Source organism: Excalfactoria chinensis, chromosome 1 (genome assembly GCF_039878825.1).
Source record: "Excalfactoria chinensis isolate bCotChi1 chromosome 1, bCotChi1.hap2, whole genome shotgun sequence".
Taxonomy (NCBI): domain Eukaryota; kingdom Metazoa; phylum Chordata; class Aves; order Galliformes; family Phasianidae; genus Excalfactoria; species Excalfactoria chinensis.
In genome coordinates, this window is record NC_092825.1 from 35,918,227 (window position 1) to 35,944,757 (window position 26,531).

Sequence of the window (26,531 nt, forward strand, 5' to 3'; positions counted from 1 at the left end):
GCCACACAGTGCAGCTGTCCCCAAGGGACCCTGGCTGATCTGCTTCCCTTTGGTTTGCAGCAGGAGTGGAGTTGCCAGGAGACACTCGGTGTACTTGGCCCATTGGTTCAGGCTGAGACACAGGCACAGCTCGAGGTGGGTGCTGTGATGTGACTGTCTGACTCCGGAGTTTCACAAAGGCAATGCAGTGGGCAACGGCAACAGGCAAAAGTCTGTCAGTGAACTCGCCAGTCCAAATGGCTTTCGGAGAACATCCTTCAAAGCAACTTCAAACAGGAAGCCTGAGGTGAAATACAACGTTAACCTTGAACCATCAACCTCGACATTTTCAATTTCCTTGGCTTTTTCAACCTTCAGTCTCAATTACATCACTGAAATTGTCATCTTTCAAACTACAAACATTTCCAGAAGAGCAATGAAATTTCAGCTTTACAGCAGATCTATGGCCTCTGGTGGAACTCAGATGGTCTGTGTCCACCCAGGACACGGCTACCTGCCTCCACCAGAGAAACGCGCATGTCTCTGATCACGTAGGAACCTTTTTCATCGTGTACGTTTATTCTTCAGGAGGCTAACACATTTTAGTAGGTGAGCTACCAGCAATACGTCTATCTGGAAAGGTGGATTAGTTGCTCAGTACACCGTAATTAACGACTGAAGAGAGGAGCCAAATTACAAATTACAGCCTATTTTTAAGTCTCTGAGTAGCTCATTAGAGAATCCCCTCGCAGCTCTAACATCCAAGCATTAGCAGAATGATAATGGCAGATGTACAGAGATGTGGAAATTGGCTATTGTGACTGCCAAGACAGCGATTCTAATCCTAGAAGATGCAGGGCACCTTCGACTTCAATTAGTCCCGAAGTGACAGCTCTGTTAGGACAGCTGTAACCTGCCCCCCCAGCTTGGCCATAGTGTTTTCAAGGCCACCGCAGGGCCAAGCACAGAGGAGCGGGCAGGACTCAGAACCAGGTCTGCATTGTTCAGGGATGCAATGTGCACACCTGGGGCAAGGGGTAGAGGAGGAGGACAGTAAGAGATAGCCGTTGGCTCCTTACGGGGCTGAGCTGGAGCTGAGGGTGCGCAGTGGGCCCTAAAGGACCACCTTGTGCAGCAGCAGGTTCTGATTTTTCCCTGTGTCACCTCAGAGTTTTGCCTTTGAGCGCTCAGAGAACAGCTCGCACCACGAGACTGCGGGGTTTTATACACAGACCGCGTCTCAGTTACACAAACAGAGAAGTCCTGGATGCATGGCTTTGAGAGTTCTTGTTTACATTTACTACACTCAGAAAGGGGCTCGCTGCTGTTCTCCTCACACATCAGTTACCATCAATAGCCCTGAGCCCATGACAAGGCCAGGCCATGCTGCTCCCTGCTCCCCAGCTCAGCCCCATCCTGCACAGCACCCAGGGCCAGCAGCTCCCCAGAGCCAGCTGCCAACAGACCCTATGGGATGCACCTTTGTTCTCCAACTTTATGGCTTCGTCAGCGCTTTTAGGTCACACGCCCCTGGCAGCTCTAAATACCAATAGAGCGACTTCCACCTTACGGAACGGGGACCGAAATAATCCGTTTGATCACTACGACATACAGAGGATGAATTTTAAACTAGGGGCTGCTTTAACACAAGACATTTAAACACTGCCATGAGAATCCAACCAAGGTGGAAAGCCTGCAGCACACTCACAGGGAGCCCCAAGAGCTAAGGGACGCTCCTAATGCTCAGCCTCAGGTAGAGCCCAGCTGTGAGCCCACACCATGGAGATGGGGCTGGGCCCCAATGGATCACACACCCATCAGATGGGTTTCATCTCCTGGCAACCACCACCCGTGACTCTCACTGAATAACCGAGCGTGTACAGAGCGCTGTCATTTGCCACCGCGCGTTTATATGTTTTGAAAGAAAATTATTAAATCCTAATTGTTCTTCTCATTGGAGAGAAGAGTTCCCACACACATCGCAGGACCCAGCCATGTTCCAACCACACACCGCATGCCCCGTGTTCAATGCAGTGTGTTCGGGGCACAAATGAAGAAATCTTTTTGTCACGGAGCTTCCTTAGGCAGCCAGCACACACACATCGCTCTTTCCTTTGCTTTTTGGCCACGGCCTACATTCAGAAATGCCTTGCAAACAAGCCTCAGAAAAACAAACAAAAAACCCCACAACCTAATAAATAAAACACATTAAAATAAAGTTACAGTACATCACGTCTCCCCGAAGTCCCGTCACACCCGAGGCTCCGTCCCGAGGTCCATAAATAAAAAGGCTGATGCTCTCCGGGGCCGCGCTCGGTCCCGCCGCGGTCGCTGCCCCGCGCAGTGCGGCGTAGCAGCGCGGAGCGGAGCGGGGCGCCGTGCCGTGCCGCCGGCGTTAGGCGGAGTTGGAGGCGCTGCGGAGGCGCGGGCCGTGGGGCTGCTGCGCCAGGTGCTGCTGCTTCTGGCGGGTGGAGCGCACGGCCAGGATGGCCTGGCGGTTCTTGTACTGCACCATCTGCAGCGTGATCGCCGCGTTCCAGCCCTGCTCCTGCGCGCACCGAAAGTCGATCTCCTTGCCCTCGGCCATCACCACCGTGAAGTACACGTACTTGCCCTTCCTCTCCACGCAGTCCACCGTCTTCATGTTGGAGAAGTGTAGCTCCTTAATCTTGGCCGTGGGCTCGGTGCTGGGCGCTGCGGGAGGCGGCGGCGGCTGCTGCTGCTGCTGCTGCTGCGGTGGGGGCGGTTGTTTGGGGGGCGCGAGGAGCAGCCCCTCCTCGGTGAGGATGCAGCGCTTCTTCTTCCAGAGCTGCAGCAGCCCGTCGCTCCGCTTCTCCAGCACGCCCTCCTTCACCGCCTTGCAGCCGCTCTCCAGCATCCTCCCGGCCGGCGGCCCGCGGGGGCAGCGCTCGGGGCGCAGCCGGCACCAGCCCAGCACCCTCCGCCCGGCGCCGGCCCCGAGGCGCAGCGCCCCGGCCCGCAGCGAGCGCAGCGGCGGCCGCCCGTGGCGCGGCGTGGCGGGAGCGCTGTGGGAGCGGAGCGGAGCTGTGGCGGAGGGCTTCTCCCGCCCCTCGGCTTTTGAGCGCGCCTTTCCCACCCCAGAGTGACACCCAGCGGAAAAGGCGGCCCCGCCGGCAGCGGAGGAGCCCGGCACCGCCCCGACCCGCAGCCGCCGCCCGGGAGCCCCGAGGCCAGCCGTACCGCGCCGTGCCGCCCCGCAGCGACAGCGGCTCCGCGGCTGCCGGTTGAGAGCGACGGCCGAGCCCGGCCCCGGGGGAGCGGGGCTGCCTGCCCACTGCCGCGGGCGGGCGGCGCTGATTGGAGGCCAGGAGCAGCGGCGCCGGCTGCTAGCAGCACCCCGACACTTACAGCCCCCTAAGAAAGCAGAGAGCCTCACGCACAGCCTTTAGTGTTGGTTTAGTTACGAGCTGATCTTGGGGTGGGAGAAGCAGCTTTACAGCAGGTACGTGTAGATGTGTTTATATATATGATTCATATGGCATGCACACATCCCTCTCACTGCCCCCCCAAGGAACGAGGGGAAGCCCCGTCCTTGAAAACTTCCACAACAGACAAGAAAGAAGTCCAAATTCACAACGAGAAGATCAGATATTTCTGATTGCTGTTAGCACAGATCGCCATAGCGGGTGAATTGCCTCTCAGCTCCTCAAAACCATGTGAGTAGAAAAGCCAAGTGACCTACAGCAAGCAATGACCTATTTTAAAAGCCTTTGGTATTAGGTATAAATCAAAAGCTCGTGTAAATGAAGTTAGTTGAGAACACCACCACAAACCGAATGCTGGAAATGGCGTGCTACTGAACATAAGGCTGTTAAAATAATATACAAAAGCAATAGTAAACACTGCCTCCTCACACTGATCTGAGGCAGAAAGCAGGTCCCATGCAGCACAGGTCAGTAGAAGCACAGTAGGAAAAAATAAACCCTCACTATTAATGGTTGTTTTAATGGAGTTTCTCTCTGATAAGGCTCTTTACAGTTTTCTCCTGCATATCTTGCTAATTATAGTAATTTCCTCTTGAAGTTCAAAGTCAATTTTGATAAATAGCTGAGAGGTAAACAATTAAGGTAGTAAAAGCAATTAAAACCAACTCCTCTAGCTGTTTTTATCTTTCCTGTGGTAACTAGGAAGAAAGTCAAGTTAGGAACAAAGATAACACATTGGCTTCTTTGAGCAAGAAAGGGGATGTGTACTGTAAATGTAAAGGCCTGCTTAACTGGATGACAGTGCTCCCTCCTTGCAGCTCAGTATGTACCCTAAAGAATGGAGTTTGTCCTCACAACCACTTTATGGCTACTGTAACAGAGGCACACACTTGTTCAGAAGAACCAAACATCATTAGCAATTGTCTCTATCTGCGGCTCATTGCCACCTGAACCCAAATGCCCCAAGCAAGGATCTGCACCTTCAGCTCCTTCTGCTCACACACACACACACACACACACACACACACACAGCCTGCACAGACTATAAGAGTTTCCATGCTTCTCATATGCTCTGCATCTACTTCTCTCCTGACTGCTGCATGGACACGGACTTAGGTTTGAAACTGTCAGACCTTAACATACAATCAGTCTTACATCAAGTTAAAATGTATTCATATACAAACTACAGCTTCATACTGAGTTTATGTGAAGGCACGGGACACTGAACTAAACCCACAAAGCACAAGTTCCTAACAATCCCCCTACATGCTTCTGGTTGCTTCTTCATTACTACAAGTCATGGTCATTTGCTTCCCAGCAAGTGCCCAAGCCAGTAGTAAAGAAACAAGGGGTCAGAGCCCTACGCATTATTTCTGCAGCAGGCATTCAGGAACTTTTCCTCCCCTGTAACGCTGCACCACCACAGTATTCAAGCACATTAATGCAATCTCTCTCATTTTTATGTGAGCGGTATCACTTGTTCTCAGCAGTAATCCGTAATTATTCAAAGGGGGGGAAAAAAAATGAGATGGTTGAAGAAGGCTGAAGATTTCATCAACTGTGTAGAACGGGACTACATTCATTCCACCTAGTTCCTCCATGGTATAAAGTTGTCAGTTTCACTGCAGTAAGTGTTGAGTGTCAGCTTTTTAACCCAGCTCTAAACACTGACAGACATACTCTGCTGATACAGAGACTCACGACCATTTATTCCTGGTGAAGTTCACCTCAGCATGTGATCAGAAGTAAACATGCAAAACATCCATTTCAACTCGTATTCTCTATGCCAACAAATATTAACAGCCATTGAAAATATGCTACATTTGACCACAAACACCAGAGCAGTCAGAACGTAAGGGACTTGGGCTGGAGGAAACACTGACAGAGTTCTGTGGCAAAAAGAACACAATATCCCAGTTTTACCATGCAGAATTTACCAGAGCATAATAAAAGTCTTTTTCCTAGGCAGAATTCAAAACAGATCTTCCTGAAATGCTGTTTCTTAGAACTCCTGTTTTGAAAACCCCAGTTCAACACGGCTAAGCCCACTATACATCCCAACGGGGTTTTGTTTTATTTTTCTTTAAACGTATTTTCAAACCATTGCAATTGTTATTATGTGTTCTGGACCTGCTGCCTTTCCTCAACTAATACTAACTACTGGTTTTGTTCTGCTTCTGTTCCCCAGTTAGAGAACAGCTGATGCAGAGATGCCTCCTACTGCCAAACCTGAAGTACTACCATCCGAGAAGGGAAAAAAAAAAGGAAACAAACCACTTTTCCTTGAAAGAACCTACACCCAACAGCCACTTATTCCTGATTGTTTCTTTGTTTACATACAAAGTTAAGCAGTGGTAACAGGGACGCTTGGCTGTTAGGTATACTTGGTCTCCTGCATCATAAACTTCCTGACTTAAAGGCTCAAGCAGAATAAATTGTGTGTGTGAACTTTAATGACTCTCACCGTAATTATTCTTTAAAGCGTGGTGGTTGTTTTTTTAAACCCTCAGGCAAGATGAAAACTGTTTTGGGAAGCCTCTGTGGAAGACTATCAACATGTAATTTTAGTGTTCTCCTGGATAACGGAACTGCAGACAGCAGCAGCTCAGCATCAACCATCAACTCTTAATCTTGGAAGGATGTTAAATGTACACGGAGTGATAACCCTCAACATCATTCCTTCTATTACAGAGAAGTAAATACCTACAACAGCAAAAAGGGAAACCTAAAGGAAGCATGGACCAGTCACTGCTAAATAGAAGGAAGCCAGAACAGCCAGCTGTAGAGAAACACAAGACAGATGGAAGCGTTGTGGTACGCCACTAAAACAATGAGACAACAAGCGGTTACTTGCATTTTTTTCTGACCTTTACCATCTCCAAGTTATTTTCCAGGAACTTTCTGTTGATGGAACACCAAAGCACTGAGTGTGGAATCTGGTGGCAGTCTTTTCTTTTTATGAATTACACCTTGCTGATACCTATGCATGCCTTACAGAGCTCACACACTGATGAAATATTGACCAAAGCTACCAACTGTATTGCCCCAGGCAATTCCCTGCAACCCACAGTAGCACCTAGACACAGACCACCAGCACTGCAGCTGCTCAGGCCTGACTTTTCCAGAGCCCCTTCCAACTCACAGTCAGCTGTCTTCCAAACACGTCACCAAGTGGCTGAGTGCACATTAGAGAGCAAAGCCAGACTGTAAGAGGTTTCAGTGACAAGAAGTCTCTCAGATTTGAGCACCTAGAGCTGTGAGTAAAACACATTGTGCATTTAGAACAGTCTGCTTTTCATCAACACTAGGATTAAACATCAAGCTTAGGTGGATAGCTGCAACATTTACTTGAACGTACAAAAGTATATCAAACAATAGCTAAATAAGGAAGAAGCAGGGGAGACCACTCTTCCCACCTCAGTACACTGTAGTTATTTAGTTTAGGTATTTATTGAAACAAAAAAGCTCTTCTGCCAAACCCTCACACTCCACGCACACTCACTTCTAAGCAGATCCAAACACAGAACAGCTTTACCTTTTGCTTGGTGTGCTCTGTGTTGCCCTGCACTCCTTGTTCTAGTTTTCCTGCAAAAGCTGAAGGCTGCAGGCTACATGCAGAAGGCTAACATGTTCAACAGAAGATTTGATAAGCAATGATTTGGAAGCTATCACTTGACTTGGTTATGCAGACAAGCTTCCAATTCCTGATCTGTGAGTGCACAAAGGTGGGACTTACCACTCCAACAAATGGATTTATTTGCTTTGGGTAAGCATTAGAGAGTAGAAGTCACTACTTTGACATCTGCTTGAAAATTTGAGAATCTGTGCATCCTAAATAGAACTGAGCAGTTCAGAAGTGAAAGTGAAGGCTAGGTGGGTAGCAATTATTTAACTAGACTGTGCAAGAAAGATTTTGACAGGGCTGTACCCTAACTGAAAGTAGCTACGTTAGCACAAAATGAAGCAGGAACTGCTGTACAGCTGAATCCACCTCCTCAGAAGCACACACAGCTCAAGCTCCAACCAATTGGCCAAAGCGCATATATATATATATATGTCTTCATTATCAGACTGTCCAATGAGTACCAAGTACAGCATTTTTGTCACTGAGAAGCACACACTGTACTTTTCCCTCCTAACACAAGGTATCTGAGAAGCAACAATCACATAGACATTTATCAATAGAAAAACTACTGGTAGACATACAAACTAGCTCTCGTGCTCTACTGATTTATGAACAAAGTCTACAACAATGGGACTTAAAACAGAGGGAAAGCTTAAATATCAGCTTGAAGGCAAAGATGAACACATTACATCCCTACAGTTTTCTACATTCTGCTATGTTTCTTTCACTTAACCTTAAAAAGTCAAGCTATTTGCTACATAGCTTGGGAAGCACTGGTTCCAATAATCCAACTAAGAAATCTAAGCTTACCAAGCCAGTCACAAAAGAGTTCAGTAAGAAAAGTCAGACCCTTTTCAGTGTTAACAATCTAACTTACAGTTGCCAGAAGTGTAGAAATAATGAGCAGCAGCCCGCTTAGCAACCAGAACTGGACAGAAAACGCTTATTTACATAAAGTTCTAGTGTAGTACTGCAGCAACTCATCAAGAAAGTCGATTTCTGGTGATACATTTCCATAACCTGAACTAGTTAGGTAACAAGGTAATCTCCTGAAGTACTAAATAAACAGATTCTCTACAGCTGGTATAAATGCACAGGAAGTGACAAGAATGAGTCACAATGCACTGTGGAAAGTTCAATGCTCCTGCTCCATATTGCCTTCCAGAATTGCTAAACAGGAGCATTTGTTGGGCATGAAACTGTGTGAAGCACCCAAACAGTTACTAAATCAGGGACTGACACCCTCAACTTGAACCCCAGAACTCGCTAGTCAGTCTAGAGAGCAGCTTACCAAAACCTGCCCCACAGAGATGGATTCATCATTCTGGATTTTGCAGTCCATGGATGATCTTTAACACTTATCAACTCCTCTTTTCAAATACTGTATCACATTGTGTAAAAGATCAAAAAAGAAAGCAATGTAAATACAAGCCATATTTCATAAGAACAGTAGCTTGAAGTGTGTTGGAGGACTTCTTACAGCACTTTCTCCTTTAGGGAGACTGTTGATAGATACTGTTAGAAAAATGGGCTAGATGAAAGTAAGGACTTCAGATAGTTAGGTCCAGAAGCACAAATCCCAAAGCCCTGCCTTGATAACTGCTAAGTATCAGTTTGGTCTCTGCACACCCTGAAGTTCAAATTCAAAACCATCAGTACATGGTTTTAACTAGATCCTGGGAGATAAAGAGCTAGCCAAGAGAAACACCTGGCAGCATCAGTGTCTCAAAGGATAAGTATATTCTACCAGGATTAATTTTATCACAAGACAACAACCACATCTACTTTAAGACACAACTACTAGAGATAGTGTTGTTCACCTCCTGTTATTACATTTTTCCATGCTATGACGTACAGGTTATCTGAAAAACATTTAAGAGCACAGCTTTGACATTTTCTATACAGCTATAGACAACAAGGATTCCTTTTCCCAAATCCATAGGTATCTGGTGAGGAGAAAGATGACATCTGACAAGAATTCAGTCATGAATCACTAGAGTATTCAAGACACCAAGGAATAAAATAAAAAAATAGTTTTGTGCACACTAGACCTTCTTCCTTTCAGAGGGGCTGAGGATTAAGAGCACTTGGGATAAGCTGCATTATAGCATTATGTATTGCTTATCCTCCAAGCAAGAAACTTGCCAGATTAACTTGGCCTCCACAACCTCATTCTCACATAGCTGCTTGCCTCTTACTTGCCCTGCTCTTTTCAGTCCCTTAACCCCTTATGCCTACCTCAGTATATTAGCAGCAAAGAGTAGCTACTGTACAACCACATCCACAGCTAGCTGGACACTGCTCCACTGGCCTGAGGACCTTCCCATTCCACAAAAAGTTATCCGCATACTTGTTTCAGTCAGAACTTCTACAGTTATGTAATGAAAAAGAATCTAGGGTTCATTAGTGTCCTACTGACTGGGAAAAGCTTGCATGAAAGACATCAGTTCATAATCACCTCAAGCTGAATGCATTCAAATTCACATTGAGAACACCTAGAGACAAAACTAATGAGAAAGGTCTAGCCCATGGCTCAACTGACAGAGAGCATCCAGTACAGACACCAAATGAGCCAAATAATGCAAACAAACACAGGGAACAGAACATCAGATGAGGAAGGGAAAATTCCTTGGGGTTTGGTTCCTCCTCTTTAGATGCTTAACATTGAGTACAACTAGAAATGAGAATGTTCTAACAGTCTCTTAAGTTGCTCCAAAGATTTTGTTCAGGACAACGTAGCTCTGTCTGTGCAGACTCTAAATCCACACTCCCTTCTCTGCCCCAGATTTCATGTTAATAATCAAATTCTCTATTAGAATAGGGCATGGCAATATCCAAGTCCTTTATCAGATCTAGTTCCACTCCTAAAAACAACTGTCTTCTCAAAATGGCAGAGATGACCAAACACTGAAACATGTAGCTCGGATTCACAGGTGTCACACTGCAATTAAAAAGTATGGATCAAAATCTATCCAAACTACTGTTTTTAAGATGCTATAAAGACCTTTCTTTTCAATAACTCTCAATTTTTGTTTTAGCATAGTGAACTAACTGCAGCATGAAATATGCCTTATCAGTTTACACATGCAGATACACACCATAATAAAACAAGACTAGCTTCTGAAAATACTAGGTTTTATTCACACCCCGTGGTAAACAATAACCTTAATATGATGGCTAGGTTTCTTTTGTAGATCACTATGTCACATAAAATACAAAACCCATAGCATAAACAAGCTGACAGTTATGAATGTTTAATGTGGTCTCATTGGAAATTAAACAAGTTATACTAGTCTCCTCAAGTAGTCAAATTCAAAATGCATCATCATCTCCTAGTTAGTACAAGTCACTGCCATTTCTATAACAAAGTAATGAAGGCACAGCTAGTGCAAGCAGACTTAAACCCGTTCAGACTACTGGGCTGAAAAATACTTTGGTTGGTTCTTCAGGAGAGAGCTTTCTCTAAACAAATATTGGTCTCAGTTAACAGTTCTGATAATCTTCACAGCTGCAGTCTAATAGCTACATGACAAAGACTTCACAAGAACCAAACTATGTAGCAATGAATTAACATTCATGCTTTAGGGGATTTACTGCATTCTACATATTGGCAGAAAATTAGACTGTTAAAATGTTAGGTAGATTGAACCTACATTTTAAACTGGTTCTTATGTGTTTGATTCCTTTTTTTTTTTTTTTAACAAATTGGTTACTTAATTCTACCAAGATACAAAACATAAGGCTGTAAGTAACTAATAGTTGTGTTTAGGCTATTACAGTGCAGGTAATCCTCAAGGCCACATACACACTGCTTCACTGCTGCTTGCATTCTGCTGGGTTTTGATCCTTCTGTTGAGGAAAAAAAAATGAAAGGAAATATCAGCTTACAGATATCAATACTTCAGGAATTATTCAGACTGTTAACATAATTCGTCAACTTCCAAAAGTCAGGTTTTTCCTTCTTCTCTTTAACTGAGCTAATTGCCCAGTATGACTAATGCCTTTACACGTGGTAACATTCAATGCTTTTTTCTTTCTTAGTGTATATGCACTGAGAGAGAAGTCTGTTCAGAATCAAGTAAAATGGTATAACCCTGGATGACACCAAAACTAGACAAAGGAGAAGGGCAATAATAATCAGTATCAATCACTGGCAGAGAGGCAACCACACCTTCTAAACAGTTTGATACAAAATAAACCACACAGCCTTCATTTTGATTGCCAAGGGCCCGGCCTTCCTTCAGGAGCAGTGTACAGCAGTGCAATGAAACAAGTCAAGGTATGTTCTTAGCACTCTGGAAGGATTTGTTTTGAAATAAATTCTAGTTGCTAGAAAACTTCCAAATAGATATTACCAACTGCTCCGTACGGAAGCAGGCAATCAACAATAGCTCACAGTAACATGGGAATTTACGGAAAAGGCCTTTGAGGGTGAAGAGCTGCAAGTTTTGCTCCACTACTTTTTGTTGATAGTTATTCTCAGACTGCAGTGCTTTCATAAACTTATCTAGTTTCTAGTCTGTAATTAACTTATGATCATCTATTCTTTTCAAAACACTGTAGTACCACTATTGTCTGCCCTCTCTACAAGCCCACAGCAGTTCCCTCTGAAACTGAGCACACGATCTTGCCCTCAGTCATTTAACTTGCAAAAACAACTGAAGTGGTAGAAATCAGAAGCCCAATTTGCAGGTGTTTCATTGTGATTCCAGAACTTTCTTGAACAACTGGAATGCTCTACTGCAGATGAAACACCCCCAAGAAGTCATATGTTGTTATTAGCAGTTCCATAGCCCACATCTCTTCCAGGACAATGCTAGAATTATGGTACTACTTTTTTTTAGATCAAAACATTGCTACTGAAAAATATACTGCCTCCAGATTAAAAATGGGAAGGCAGCACACTTTCAACTTACACAGCTTCAGATTCTGACTATGGCTTTCCCTCTGCTATCAGATGCTTTTAGTTGGTTAAGGATGTCTTTCCCACAACTAAGAGAAAGCTAAGAACTCAGTTGCTCACAATCACTTTCCCAGCAAACTTGCTTAACTACTCATTTGCTCCGACTATTAAACACGAAACAAAGCTGTGCGTTGCTCTTAGTTGCCCACATTCAAGTGCTCGGCTGTAGATGCATTCCTGAAGCTTGACATCTGCTGCCTCAAGAAATAACACCTCAACACAGTACAAGAACAAGACTGTGGCAAGTTCCCCAAACCTGGGTATTTATTACTTGTACTCTTCTGCGTTCTACTATAGAATGCTTACATCACTGAACTAAACCAGAAACTTGCTTTAAGACAAGTTGATAAAAAAAAAAAGCAAACTGGAACTAAAACAGTCTCAGCCAAAAAACACTTACTGTAAGAGCTACTGAATGTTCAACTAAAACTTGATATTTTGCCTTCATTAAATATTAGGAATAATGAATGCATGTGCACACTTGAAATGTTCTTTTAATTTCTTACTTTGGGGTCAAAATCAGGATCATTTTCTTCATCTGCTTCTTCTTCCCCCTCCTGAAAGAAAACAGTTGTTTCCATTTCACTAGCTTATCCACATTCAGCTTCCCAAACCATTCTCAAGAACACTGATTAAGTTGCACTCCAAAATACTTTCACTATCACTTCAATTAATGCATACTGTGGGCCATCTACAAAGCACATTTTTTGACATCAGTTGCAATGTGACTTGTAGTATTATTTTTGTTGTTATATTGTTTGCAATTAAATATTCACTCCAGATCACAGAATACAACGAGCTGTTGCATCTTACATTCATACATACAACTTAAACTTAGCTTTCACATTTAAAAACTAGAGGAATTTATTCCATGCAGACTACAGGAGGGAAGCTATTTAAATCAAGACAATCTGTCAACTTACCTCGTCATCTGCCTCTTCACCTTCTTCATCATACTAGGAAAGAAATAAATAGTTTTGACTGTCAAACATAGTCATTACATGCATCAGTTCATTCAAGATAAGTGAAGTTGATGCCAGGAACCATACACATGGTACTATGCTTTAAGAGAACATCCTATATTTGACAGATTAGAAATAGCTCTATGAATCAGCATGAATAACATTCAATCTCAAACTATGCTCTGGCAGAGAACACTTCCTGCCTTGCATTCCTTATGTGCAACACTGGAAGAGATTATTAAACTGGTAATATCTCTGTCCAACAAAGTGTCTTGAAGTATAAAGCAGTCCATACAGTCACTTCCATCTTCTATCCATCGACTGCCACAGTTCTGGACTAAAGGTTACTATTCTACATTCTAAACTGGACTTAGCTTAGCTAAATCAATAGATTTGCTACATTTGTCAAGCAATCCTAACTTGTGAGGAGATGGGGAAAAAAGTACTTTATAGTTCTTGGGTTTTGCAGTTTGTTTTTCAGCTTTAGCATCTTTAATGTACTGAATTCAAGCTTCTGAAGAACATGCTTTGAAAAGAAATTTGCACACTTAGAATGAATTTCTCTCCCATTTTCTAAAGAGAGCTCTCCTGAAAGGATCAAACCTGAACCCCAAGAACTCAGTAGCCATACAAGTGTAATGAACAGGCTGAGTAGCTACATATGTGGACTAATTTGTTCTCTGGCAGCTCATTTTTCTATCAAAGCATTGTGCACATCACTCTAGGAATGACTTGTACACACACTTTTATTCAGACATCACTCTAAGTGGTCACCAATCACTGCTTTTGCCACAGAACACTGAATTCAGTACTTGAAAGATTAAATAAGGAGCAGCATGAAGGTAATTAACATCCTAGGAAATCCATCCGAAACTGATGTTGATACCTCCCCACTCTAAGGATACTAACAGTAACAATAGAAGTCAGAAGTTAACAAAAAACTTTAAGCAACTTTCTATAGAGGCTTTTAACACTTCAAAAGAACTTTACTTACATCATCATCATCATCTTCAATAGCTTCTCCTGTGAAGTACAATACTGATCGGGGGACTATACGTTCACGTAAGAAATGACCTATTTCAAAGTCTGCAGCAAGGATTGCCTCAGCATCATCATCCTGCATAAAACAATTTTATGTTCTAAACCATAAGTTGGTAACTATATTTGACACCAAAACACAAATTGCACAAATACTGACATGGCCAGACATACACAAATCCCCATCTCATGAGTTTTTGGTTCAAGACAATTATAGAATTGAGATTATGAGATCAAGCTTTATACTTCAAGCATTTACACACATTATGGAGTTCATCGTTTGCTGCTACAGCAAACATAGCCATACAAAGTCTTGGAGTTCAAATTTCCTTCTTCCTCTACATAATAACTTAAAACTATTTTTCTTCTTAAACACAGTATTATCCCTAGATTTTCATTTTGCATGCACAGCACTGAGAGCTAAATACTAACCACGTGAAGCTTTCTAAGTAAGCATCTTCATGATTCTCATTAATCAACCCAATGTAAAGCACTTGCACACCTGAAAAATGCTCTAAGTCACAAAACACTATTAAAGTGAAATGAACTTTGCCACCCTTCTACCAAAGAAAAACTATTCATCACAGATGCTCCCAAGTTACAACTGAAACAATTTAAATTCCCAAACAAACCTCAGAAAGCACACTGTATATAACTGCCTTTCACTGGCGATTCCCTCACCCCCAAACTCTTTACTTCCGATAAGGCAACTTACCAGGTCTCCACTTTCAGGAACTGTGAGGGGGAAAAAAAAAAGAAGAAAGAAAACAAGTGAATGAATTATACACAACATTTAATGTTAATGCAAATACACAGATATTTTGTTTACCTTCAGGGGGACAAAAGAAGTTGAAGAAGGAATCGTTGGAAACAGTTTTTGTCACTGTTCTAACTGTTCCACGACCCTTGTGCTTCTGCTTCTTTTTAATTGTTTTCAAAGTAACATTCTTTCCTTTTTTCCAGTCTATTTGGCAACTGGGGAAGAACAAAAAGAAGCCGTAGATTAGAATACCTGCTCTCACTACCAGTACTTACAGAGGCTATCACAGTTTTAAGGAATATACTGAACGTGAAATATCAGGTTATTTGCTGTTTACAGAGGAAAAAAAGAATCATAACCACAGACTTGACTGACACTCACAAAGTCTTCTGGGGGAAGAAGTTTCTTGACTAGATCCTTTATGGATTCAAAGGAAAGAAGTGAGATGTTTAAGGATAAAAAGCTGCTGTCTTAACATTCCCAGTCATTGCTTTGCATGAACCATGTGCAGAAAGGCAGAGTCATCTCACAGGGATCTCTGCCAGGAGACACGCTTTTCAGTAACAGTCCAAGTTATGGGAGACAATACAGTTTGATCAAATGTACTCGGGCAGGCTAATTCCTACAGGACATTTGAAGCAAGGCATTACATTAAGTGACTGGGAAACGAAGAGGCAAGCATCAGTATCAGTAAGTGCACAGTAGTGCATGGGTAAAACCAGCTAAGGAATTATAGCTAATTTAGAACAGAAGAAATCACCAAATGTGACATCTTCAAAATCACGAGAAAACTGGAGTCCCATCTAACTGTTCTCTACTTCTCAAATAGATTAACTGAAAGGTGCTCAGAGAGGAAAACACTCAACTATTATAAACTGGACAACAGCAATACAGAACATAAAAACAGATCTGCCTTCTCTAATAACTGTATATCAGAAATAAGAGGCTTCCAAAATGTGATCAAACAAGATTTTTAAAAAGCATTAAGGCCCACTAAATACTATGTAGCTTCAGTTGCTGCAGAACACAACTTACAAAGTGTATTAAACTTAATTGTATGCACATATAGATACTATGTACTTATAAATTGCATCAATGTTTAGATCACACAGTATATAGTTTTTTATATGTATATATTACATGACAACAAACTAAAAGTAACACTAGATGGATACATGAGGAAGAGAGTTCTTGATGTCTCAAACTAATATGAAGTTATAACAGTTTTCAAAACAGTTAAGTTTTAACCTCAAACTTGAGCCTAGCTATTTACAAGTCACTAGGTAATTAAAAGCTTACACTTGGATGATAAGGAAGAAAAAGTTGTATTACCTTAGGGCTATTCATTAGCACTTACCCTGTACAGGCCATGATTTCCGGTCCATCAAAGGAAAAGGGATCAGAATCATCTGGCTCTGATCTCATTCTATATGTCTTCGTCAACACTTCATTTGTGAAGTAGTCATTTGGTTCAAAGTGAAATTCTAATATGAAGCTCTTAAGAGAGAATTGCAAAGAGAAAATATAAGCAATCTAGCAAAACATACCTTTAATTTCTAGATACTTGAAGATCAAAAACAAACATGCAAATGAACATATCTGTCTCTATGAACACTGAAGTGGTGAATGCACAACTTACCCTAGAATTTGCTGCCTAAATTGTACATTGAGTATTCAGATGTTTACATTTATTATGCTGACCTTGTGTCATTGATTCAAGCAGTATATTAAGAAATGAGCACAAGATTTCACACTATGTACAGATTTCCTGGTGCTATGTTATAGAGATAAAACTAATATATCTTAGCAAGTTATTTGGTCTCTAGAAAGGAAGTGATATTCTCTTATAGTAGTTACACAAAAAGTGCCTCAAACTGTCAAAATATAAAGGTAAAACCAAGTAATCAAATACTACGGTCAAGTTATTAACTCAATAGAATCTGAAAGTTAAATTAAGTTTAATTCATTCATACGGTACTTCAGGATTAGTCTTTGTACGGCTCTTCAGGGGACAAGAAGCTAGCCACGCATTTCTCAGGATTGCCTTAAGACAACTGCTTACTACAGATGGTGCTATAGATATACAAATACAAGCCTTCAGATAACACAGAAGAACTCATTTAGAAGGTTAAACTAACCATAGGCTGTCCAACTTCTGAAAATTTCACTTTTATATCTTTTAAGTGTTTCAGGATAGGTTCATCATGTTCCTGTAAATAGAAAAGTTAATGAAATTTTAAGGTTAAATTGTACACGGATTTAAGACACAGAGATAAAAAGGTGTATTTAGAAGAACCAGTGAATCTCAACATGAATCTTGTCCAAGCACTGAAATATTTTTTCCACTAATACAACCAGCAGATGGCAACAACAGCAGCTCAGTTTCCACTGTGGTTCACAGCTCAGTTCTCATGCAAACTAAATACAAATTTCAGCGCTAGTACATATTTCATGCAAACATTCCTATATATCTTACTAATGGACTTTCCTGTGTAAAGTTACAACTTCAACAAATAAGGACAAAAGAAGATATTTCAGAGTGCTCTCTGCTCTGAGTTGAATAAGTGACCAGATGACATCCAAGTACCAGCTCAATTTTTACTCTCTAAAGGACATCAAGAACTATAACTGTTCCTTCTCCTTCCTTGTAGAGCACATTTGGATTTAATACTACAGCAACATCAAAGCAATCTGGACTACTACCTACCTGAACCATATCACTGAGCAAGTCCACATTCTTGAATACTGTCAGCCAAAATTCAGGAATTCCTTTAGGGTCTTCTTTTTCTTCATCTTTTTTTTCTTCTTCAAGCTTGGCTTTCTCTTTCATTTCCTCCTTGATAGAATAAAAATGTTAGTTTCTCTAAACTTTAAAAATCATCCTCCATCAAGTTCAACTGTCTTCAGCTGATAACAGTGCACATGAAGTTTCATGCACGTGATTTAAGGATGCAATTAATAATACACAGCCAATCATTAAGAAAATTCTCCCTTTGAGAAGAATGTATTTACTCTATTGAATCTAGTTTCATGCTAAAGGTGGAGATATTGATGAGAATTGATTATGATACTCACTGAAATCTCTTCTTCATTATCTGCTTTCCATTCACATTCTTCCTCTGTAGGTTCATAGATTGCATTGATGATCTCGCTTCGCTGAAAAATTGAACCAAGGATACTTTCATGTTCTAGTTATTGCAATTAGTGATACTCTAACCAATAAATTGCTGATTCTGCTATCATATAAAGTATTGTCTACTTAACCAAAACACTTTCCTCTTGCTCTAGAAAGACTCAGCAGTTATCAGTGCTTCAGTACACTAAAGAACCAACATGCCAGAATGGTTACCACATAACCTAACATCTGCTCGGTTAACACAATGAGGCCTAATATACTAAGGTGACTTTGTTAACTATGGAATAGACAACACTTCATCTTAGCTGATAGTCACATGGACAGTGAAATAGTGTAAATTCAGTTGAATGGGCACATTAGAGACCAAGGTAATTCAGAACACATAAATAAGCTTCCAGTTTATATTCCCTTTTGGTTTAGCTAAAGCTCTTAAATACAAATAAGACAAGCATTAAAATACCTTGTCAAATAAGGGCTGATAGAGGGCAGCATATTTTCTTTCCAGCTCATGAACTTCCTCATAGAACTTTGCTTCTATCTGTGCACACTGAACTTGAAGATTCTTGAGAGCATTCACACGTCTTTTAACAACTTTAGGCAAGCTGAAAAATACAGTGACAGAACTGTTACGAACATTACATTCTATGCACATGCTGACCTCTCCTTAACCAGCTCCCTCCACCAACACGTATCAAAACGTATTTCACACTGCTTCAAACATTAGAAAACTGTGCAAAAAAAGTCAAAGTTATGACCCACTGTACCATGTGGAATAAACTTAACACAGACTCTTAAAACAGGTATAACCTGACTTAGAACAAAAAAAAAGTCAAGTCTCTGAATACACAAACTTGTATAAAGCTTCACATTGACAGCAAGTTTTACCTTACCACCCAAGCAGCATGGCAAATTCATAACATGGAGAACAATCAAGGATGAGCTAACTACTTGTTTGTTTTTATGAACATTTAAGATAATTGAGTTATTATTTCACTAAGGAAGTCAAGCTTCAAAACCATTATTTTTGTTTATTCAGGAATCAAGCTATCACTGCTGTCCCTTAACAGTCTCCCAGAATAAGCCAAAACCATATTATACACATGTTACAGGCAAACAATTAGTGCGGCCTTCATTATAAGCTGTTGTGAAACTTTTATTAAAGTTGTACCTGACTTGTAGAAGACCACACTAACAAAGTTACAGCTGGGACAGAAATTAACCTGCACCAAGGCCGTTAGTGAAATTCATAGGGTAGATTGGTGATGGCCTTTATCACTGATGATGTGAGGCAGTGCCCAGCATATAGCTACAGCACGTTACCATGTTAACCTTCTGTATTTAAGGAACTGGGTCACATCATTAAGAACACAATGGCAAACAGCTGCAGAAAAGTGAAAAACTGTCAGGATCAGCTTCAGGTTAGTGGAAGCAACCAAGAAGGTGTTAACTAAATACTGCAAGTTCATATTAATTACTAATGCTACCAATCTCCACCTAAGTAGGATATGCACATGTTCTAACATCCGGGTTCACTTTAAAATGCAGAATCCCTCCCCATAATGGCACTAGGGTCAACAAGAATATTCTACTTCTGGTTACTAAGACAATGATATGCAGACAGTCAGTGAATCAGGATTTCCCTTAACCTCCTGATTTCAGCAAAATTATATACGCTACACAAACTACCCAAAAAGCTTAAATCTAGTCATATATCTACATAAAGAGTTTGACAACATTGCTTTTATTCCCACAATCTTCTAGAATTCGCTCAAGTTAACTACTGCTTGTAATCTTAGCTTCAAGGACAACACCAGAACACTAACACAGGTTAAATAGCTTTTTCAGTTAGTTCAGGAAAAACATTAAGGACGATATGGCAGAAGAGATCATGAAATCTGAACCAGGCTACCTTAAGTACAAGAGTGGCAAATAAAATGTGTTCTTCTGAATACAAGTCACTAGCAAATGCTACAATCACACCAGAATCCAACCTCCAGCTCACAGCTGAGGAGAATCCTACTCCAGGAAAGAAAGCTTCATTAAAAACCATTGGAGATCAGCCAAACAATTTGCAGATTATAAGTCCAAGATAGATCTATCTTCTCCTGGAACATGCTTAGCTCCTCCACCAGCTTATGCACCTAGTCCTTTAAGAGCCAACACAACCAGCTTCTAGGATCTGATTCCTTCTGACTCCTGTGCCACCTCAATGAAGACTTTTTTTTAAACAAGCAAACTTAAAAGAACGTTTGGTAAGACATGTAAGAGGTCCCTGTAAAGCATGCTTACATCAGCATGCATATGTTAAGGAAGCACAGAGTCAAGTTACATATTTTCCAGGTATTTTTTCTATTGTAAGTTTCGCAAGCTCTTGATATTAATGGCAAAGCTGCAATGCTTTGCAAGAAAAAGCACTACGGGGCTTAGAATAGATGAAGAAATGATGCAATATCTCTGAGAGCAGCTGACAGGGAAAATGCCAAGTAAATCCATGTTATGAATTCTGTTCACTTCTTACATCTAAAACTTGAAAGATTAGTAGAGATGAATTAATATCTATCAAAAAACCAATGTATTAGATACAGAAAGCCTTAGTGTACAGCATATAAAACACAGTGTAGAGAGAACCTGTGTACTCCTTTGACTCCATGCTCTTCCTGGGCCTGTAGTTATTAGGGTAAGCTATTAGTTGCCTGTATTTTCTTCTATGCTACTGCCTGTAATACAGGAAAGCGGTAGGAGTAGCAGCAACAAATCCTGTCATTCAGTAGCCATCTCAGATAACATCAATAGCGACACAGGATCCTATCACGGTCAGATAGTTCTGTGCTTTACAACTCATGTGCATATGGTGAGAAGTTCACACAATTAGAAATTACACGAAGGAGATAGATAAATCTGTTAGAGCAGATGCAGTAAAGAAAACTTCAGTAAGCAACAGACTGTTTCAAATTACATAAGGAGACTATATTAAGTATTGATACAACATTCCCAATTTATGATTATAGTATGACCACAAGTGACCACGTACTTGCCCATGTTTCAAATTAAAGCAAAGCTGAGAACACACTGGGAAAATATCTGTGCTTATGTATCATGGTTTGAAGAGTTATCCATGTGACACCTCTTCCTCCCCTTGGGCAAAATGCAGAGGGAGGAAGAGGGGAAAAAAAATCTGATTGAGATAAGAGAAACAAATTTATTAAAAGGAGCATGAGATAATACAGAATAACTAAGAGCAGTAGATCAAAAAGAAACACAAAATAAAACTGGAGGAGAGAATCAGAGTCCTTATCAGCAGACCCTCACGCCTGTCCTCCTAGAAAAGACAAGAGAGTTCTTCCCCATCACCCAGAGTTGGAAATCATGTGGAGGCTCTTGGGAAAATGCAGTACATCTCAGTATCTTCCCCTTGGAGTATCAAAACTCACATGAGACTGCTATAGTGAACCAGGAAGTACAGCTCCGCAATGCAGTGTGCATCTGCACCCAGCAGCCTGCTGCATGATGTCACGATAAAGAACATACTGATAAAAGCAGGACAGAATGACATTTTGCAATTGCACAAGAAGTTATCAGCCACTAAATATTTCTGCATTCTTTTCTTCAGAAAGGCTCAAACAGAAAGCCTTTGGTTTTGAAATGCATTAATTCTTGATTATATTACTTTCCTGCTACCTAGGCAGCACAGTGGTTTATGATTAATCTTAAAGACAATATTGTTCAGGAAGGAAAAGCACATTTATATCACTCTGCTCATACTGAATTAGAACAAATACTTTACCTTTCTATATATCCTGTAGATGTTCCTACCAGACCATCAAGTCTTTCCTGAAGAGCTGCAAGAATCTGAGGATTTTGCATCATCTGCACAGTCAACTGTCGAGCTAAAATTAAAATGAAAGTTCTGTAAGTGCAGAGCATATCTTCTAGACAAGGTTTGAAAGAGATTTAAATACTAAGATGTAAAATATGAAGTGAATTTACTGTTATTCTAAGAGGAATCACAGGCAGAATTTTTTTAAAGCACCTCCATTTCAGATGTATTGATCACATAATCACCAACGTTGGAAAAGACCTCCAAGATTATCCAGTCCAACCATCCACCTACCACTGACACCTTCCCACTAAACCATGCCCCCTTACTACAAACAAGTCTACCCTATCACTAGAGTTGGAATTGTCATTCCATTTTTGATAAACAAGACTGCTTCAGACCTGGGTACTTAAACTGGTTTACAAGTCTATGCTTATATACTTTTTAATTGCAAAAATAATAACTGTTCATTAGAGCTATTTTTTCCCCCTCCAAAGGAATAGCACAGCAATCCAGTCAGCTCAGCCTGACATATTCTTGATTACACAACATCCGTGCTAAATTCTTGATCTCTATTATCTACATATTTTGAATGTAATTTGCCCAAACAGAAAACTTGTTTCAAATCACATGGTAGAAGTACATTTTGGTAAACGCAAATTGCTAGGCTAAGTGTTCCCATTGCCCATATTAACATCAACCCTTGCATTTCAGCTCAAAGTCCACACCTCAGTAGCCTGCAGAAAGGAACTTAAATTCATTTTTAATAAGAATTCATAATCATTTATAATCATGTTTGCCTTCTTCCCTCATCCTCAACATTTTCAGGTACATAAACAAGCATCTTGTATTCTTTACTCTGTTTGTTTAACATTCCTTTAAATTATACTTTTATTTGAAAGTGAAGCTTTTCAGCTCTTCCTGAAGTTACATTTTTTGACATGTGATTCTCTATTTCTAAGCCCTTTGCTAGAGCAACCACATGAACATTCTTCTATGCATGCAAAAAACATTACTAGAAAACTAGAAAAATAACTGCTTGATAACATCATTTTGCAAGTCAATTAAGTTCCATAGCACTGAAACATGTTTCTTACTTACAAAACCCAACTTCTCTCCAGGACTCATATAGTGTAATTACTCCCCTCAGATCCTCACATACAATTGCTGGGATTAATTACTAAAAATACACATTACTCATCTCTAGATTCCTTTGGGACACTTGAGTACTTACCATTTAATTAGTGAAAGCTTCTCTTTAGCCGCCCTGTGTTATTCAAAATTTTGCAATCCAGTTTTGAAAGCACTTTCAGCAGATACAAAGCCCTTAACCTAATCCTGCAGAAAACCTTTTTAGTGTCACTATTCTGCTTGAGCAATCATGGAAAGGGGCATGATCAATGATACAGACTATCATCATCTCCTAACAAACTGTTCTTTTGTCTTTCAAGTACTTGCTCTTCAGGGGAAAGATGAAGGATTTATTATTTATAAGATCAGTAACAACATTTTAATTCTGCTCTCAAAAAATTTAGCAGCCAATTACTGAAAAAAGATCAAAATAATACATATATGCAATTGATTATTTTTTTTTAAAGCATTTAACTGCCATTAGATTTGAAACCATCTGATAATGATCTTCTCTTTTCCAGTTATATGCCCTTATAGGTGGCCAGCACTGCTTGCACTGTTACTGACAATGACTAAAATGCAACTGAGACAACAGAAATCACAAAACTGAAAAAACCCATTGCTTCAGAATTCAAACAGAGTAATGTATCGGTAGTTATGATTCAGCACTTCCCTTTAAAATATAAAATCCTTTTAACATTGATTAGAAACCAGTTCCGCAGCAACTGAAAAAAGCTTTCTTTTCAATGTTACCTTTGTTGTCGGCATCTTCACCAGTTTCTTCTTCTTCCACATCTTCAACATCTTCCATATCTTGTTGATCAAGTTCAGACTGTTCTTTGCTGTTAGGAATATTCAATAATAGGATTGAAAAGTTTGTGGCTTTTTTTTATCTACAATAAGCTTAAAGAGTTCAAGTTACAGATCGTGTTGGTAGAAGGAAACAGTGCTTGGGAAAGGTTTAATAGCTAAAGACAAATTTGTCTTTATAAATTCAGTGTCACTTTCAGACTCCGTATGAACTAACACCTTTTCAAGATTTTGAAGATTCCTTTTCACAAAATAATTCCTTCCGTTCCTATCAGCACGAACAAGTTCAAGACTCCCCCCCCACTTCTGCCCTAAACATCCTCTTTGTCAAGTGGTGCAGGTTTTGAGAACAGAGATTAGGTTCACCCAAACAATACTTCAAACACCATAAAATACAAGCAAAGCACAGACAAAGCTACATTGAAATAACATTAACAAACAGCATGATACATTTTCCCTCCAGAATTCCAACTAATTATTAAGTTAATTGGCACGAGGAATCCAAGCTCTTTCCCTGCGCTCTAAACTACACATTTTGCCACAATGTCAAGACCCCATTAGAATAGACTCTACCCATCGTGTATCTGGAGACTGTGGCTACCTGAAGCATAGGAAGGGACATCCATTCACAGACTCAGTAACCTACATATTTTACTTACTTGTCAATGTCTGCCATTCTCAGATTTCAAACCCTAGAGGAAAAAAAAAAAAATACAAAATCAGTATTAGATATCACTTACAAAGCCTACAGGCAAGTGCCATAACACTGGAAAAAGAAACAAACTGTTAGCTTTAAGAAATAACATAAGTATTGTAGCCTAAAAAGTGGCATACCTCGCGTGTAAATGTTTGGAGCTCAGTCTAGTGTATACAGAAGATCTGAAAAATGCCACTGTGGTTTAGAACCAATGGATCTACTGACTAACTTAAATACCAGCAAAACGAAACACTGCATCTTGCATCTGTATTAATATCACAGATTGAAAGCTAGTCTTGTCTAATTGAGAGTAACAGAATTATGAAACAGAATCTGAGGAAAGAAGTGAAGCAACAAGGATGCTAGAAACCCTTTGGCAACTCTTTACTAATTTTCAGCACTTAACTGTAGACAACTCTTGATGCCATCTTTTAGCACTAAGTATGTCTTTTTGCAAACTCGTTTTTAATCCCAACTTTACAAAACCAATCCAATTAGTTCTTCAAAATACCCAGAGAATTGCAATTTTTTTTTTCCTAGAAATTCAGCTCCTTATCATGTATTCCAATGAGAATTTTAATTGAAGTAGGTTGGTTTTGCTTTGTTTGAACTGACCAAAAAAAAAAAAAGTGAAACATGAGCATCATCTCCTCCCAACTCCGATATTAAGGTGACAGACAATCACATTAACTATTGCTGTTCCACATAGATGCTTCCCATCTCCATAAAGACATTGCCTCACCTTCTATCTTTCAAAGGTGTACCATATACCACACAGCCCATTTGGTCCCCCAAGGCCAGCAGGCTAGGTAAAATGGCAGTAGAAGCAGATACAGAAGTAGATACATCTGCTGAAACAGGTTGACTACTACAGTTCAATTAAGCTTTTTATTTTTGTTAAAGAGATATCATGAGATTAGCTATGAACACATCAGGCTCAGAAAACCTTATACTAAGTACCCATATCACCCCCAACAGCAACTACTAGCAGATACCTACTTAAGAATGACATGGCAAAAATTCCCCCATTCTTCCAGCCTTCAGCTATGTTCAGGAAACAAACACGTAGGTTTCAGAAGTACACATATTTAACAACCCTATAATTATTCTATTTCATAAACCAGTCCTCATCCTCCCCTAAAATCACGCAACAGAGCTGATGTTATCATTCAAATAAAACACTAAAATCCTGGTTTTCTGTTGCAACAATTGGTTCAGAGCTCTTAATTTAATTCTCTGGAGCATGTCCAGAGAAGGGCAGTGAAGGTGGTGAAGGATCTGGAGCACAAGTCTTATGGGGAGCTGCCGAGGGAGCTGGGATTGTTTAGTTTGAAGAAGAGAAGACACGGGGAGACCCTATCACTCTCTACAAATACCTGAAAGGAGGCTGCAGTGAGGTGGGGAATCAGTCTCTTCTCCTGCATAACTAGCAATAGGATGAGAAGGAATGGCCTCAAGTTGCAGCAGGGAAGATTCAGGATGGATGTTAAGAAGAATTTCTTCTCAGAAGGGGTGGTGAGGACGCTGGAATGCACTGCTCAGGGAGGTAGTGGAATCACCATTCCTGGAGGTGTTCAAGAAGCATTTGGATGTTGTACTAAGGGATATGGTTTAGTGGGAAACAATGGTGGTAAATGGACAGCTGGGTGATTCACCTTGGTGATTCAATGATTTTCCAATACTAGACAAGAGAGGCAAGTGAAGTTTCACCAGCAGCGCCCATGTTCTTGAATTTCCTTGCAGGTCCTTGTCTTTACAATTCTGAACTACCATCTAGCATCAAAAGCCTTCATTCTTTCACTATTCCTCTTTCCAAGACCAGTGTCAGCCAATGCTATTGACCACACTGAAAGCATTCACTGCAGCACAGAACCCTACAGAAATCTCACCTTTTATCTACAAGGGGCAGTTGCAGTGCTGTCTACTCCCTAGTTTGTATGCAGGTACCTTTACCAACAATGGCCTAGTTTATTCCAAGACTTCTGAAAATGTTCTCAGGTTTCTTTGCAAACTCAAATAGATTGATATATGGCAGCTATCAACTTCAGAACTTCCCTTCAGTGTGCTCATATCTTCTTCACCTATTTTTCTTTCCACTCTCTTGGCATTGGCTTTTGGCATACCTCATGCTTCAATATGCCCTCTGCTTACACAGCTCTGTATCAAA

At 40.6% G+C, this 26,531-nt stretch overlaps 2 protein-coding genes across 4 annotated transcripts in view; both read right to left on the minus strand.

Annotated features, from left to right (window-relative positions):
• Window positions 1–385: 385 nt before the first annotated feature.
• PHLDA1 (pleckstrin homology like domain family A member 1) lies at window positions 386–3,206 on the minus strand. The gene has a single exon (XM_072356241.1). The coding sequence runs from the start codon at window positions 2,855–2,857 to the stop codon at window positions 2,375–2,377; it is 483 nt and encodes a 160-aa protein (XP_072212342.1). The 5' UTR covers window positions 2,858–3,206; the 3' UTR covers window positions 386–2,374.
• Window positions 3,207–5,113: 1,907 nt separating this feature from the next.
• NAP1L1 (nucleosome assembly protein 1 like 1) overlaps window positions 5,114–26,531 on the minus strand; it is a 30,944-nt gene continuing 9,526 nt past the window's right edge. For 2 of the 3 annotated variants that reach the window (XM_072328912.1, XM_072328920.1), the window contains exons 2-15: window positions 24,327–24,359; window positions 23,611–23,699; window positions 21,694–21,796; window positions 18,370–18,511; window positions 17,849–17,929; window positions 17,481–17,609; window positions 16,912–16,983; window positions 16,131–16,270; window positions 14,843–14,988; window positions 14,729–14,748; window positions 13,970–14,092; window positions 12,937–12,969; window positions 12,520–12,570; window positions 5,114–10,899 (exon numbers count right to left, since the gene is read on the minus strand). In XM_072328912.1, the coding sequence (XP_072185013.1) occupies window positions 10,864–10,899; window positions 12,520–12,570; window positions 12,937–12,969; window positions 13,970–14,092; window positions 14,729–14,748; window positions 14,843–14,988; window positions 16,131–16,270; window positions 16,912–16,983; window positions 17,481–17,609; window positions 17,849–17,929; window positions 18,370–18,511; window positions 21,694–21,796; window positions 23,611–23,699; window positions 24,327–24,343 (1,182 nt within the window). In that variant the 5' untranslated portion in view covers window positions 24,344–24,359 and the 3' untranslated portion in view covers window positions 5,114–10,863. The remainder of the gene's footprint in view (window positions 10,900–12,519; window positions 12,571–12,936; window positions 12,970–13,969; window positions 14,093–14,728; window positions 14,749–14,842; window positions 14,989–16,130; window positions 16,271–16,911; window positions 16,984–17,480; window positions 17,610–17,848; window positions 17,930–18,369; window positions 18,512–21,693; window positions 21,797–23,610; window positions 23,700–24,326; window positions 24,360–26,531) is intronic. The other variant, XM_072328930.1, reaches the window with a different exon arrangement.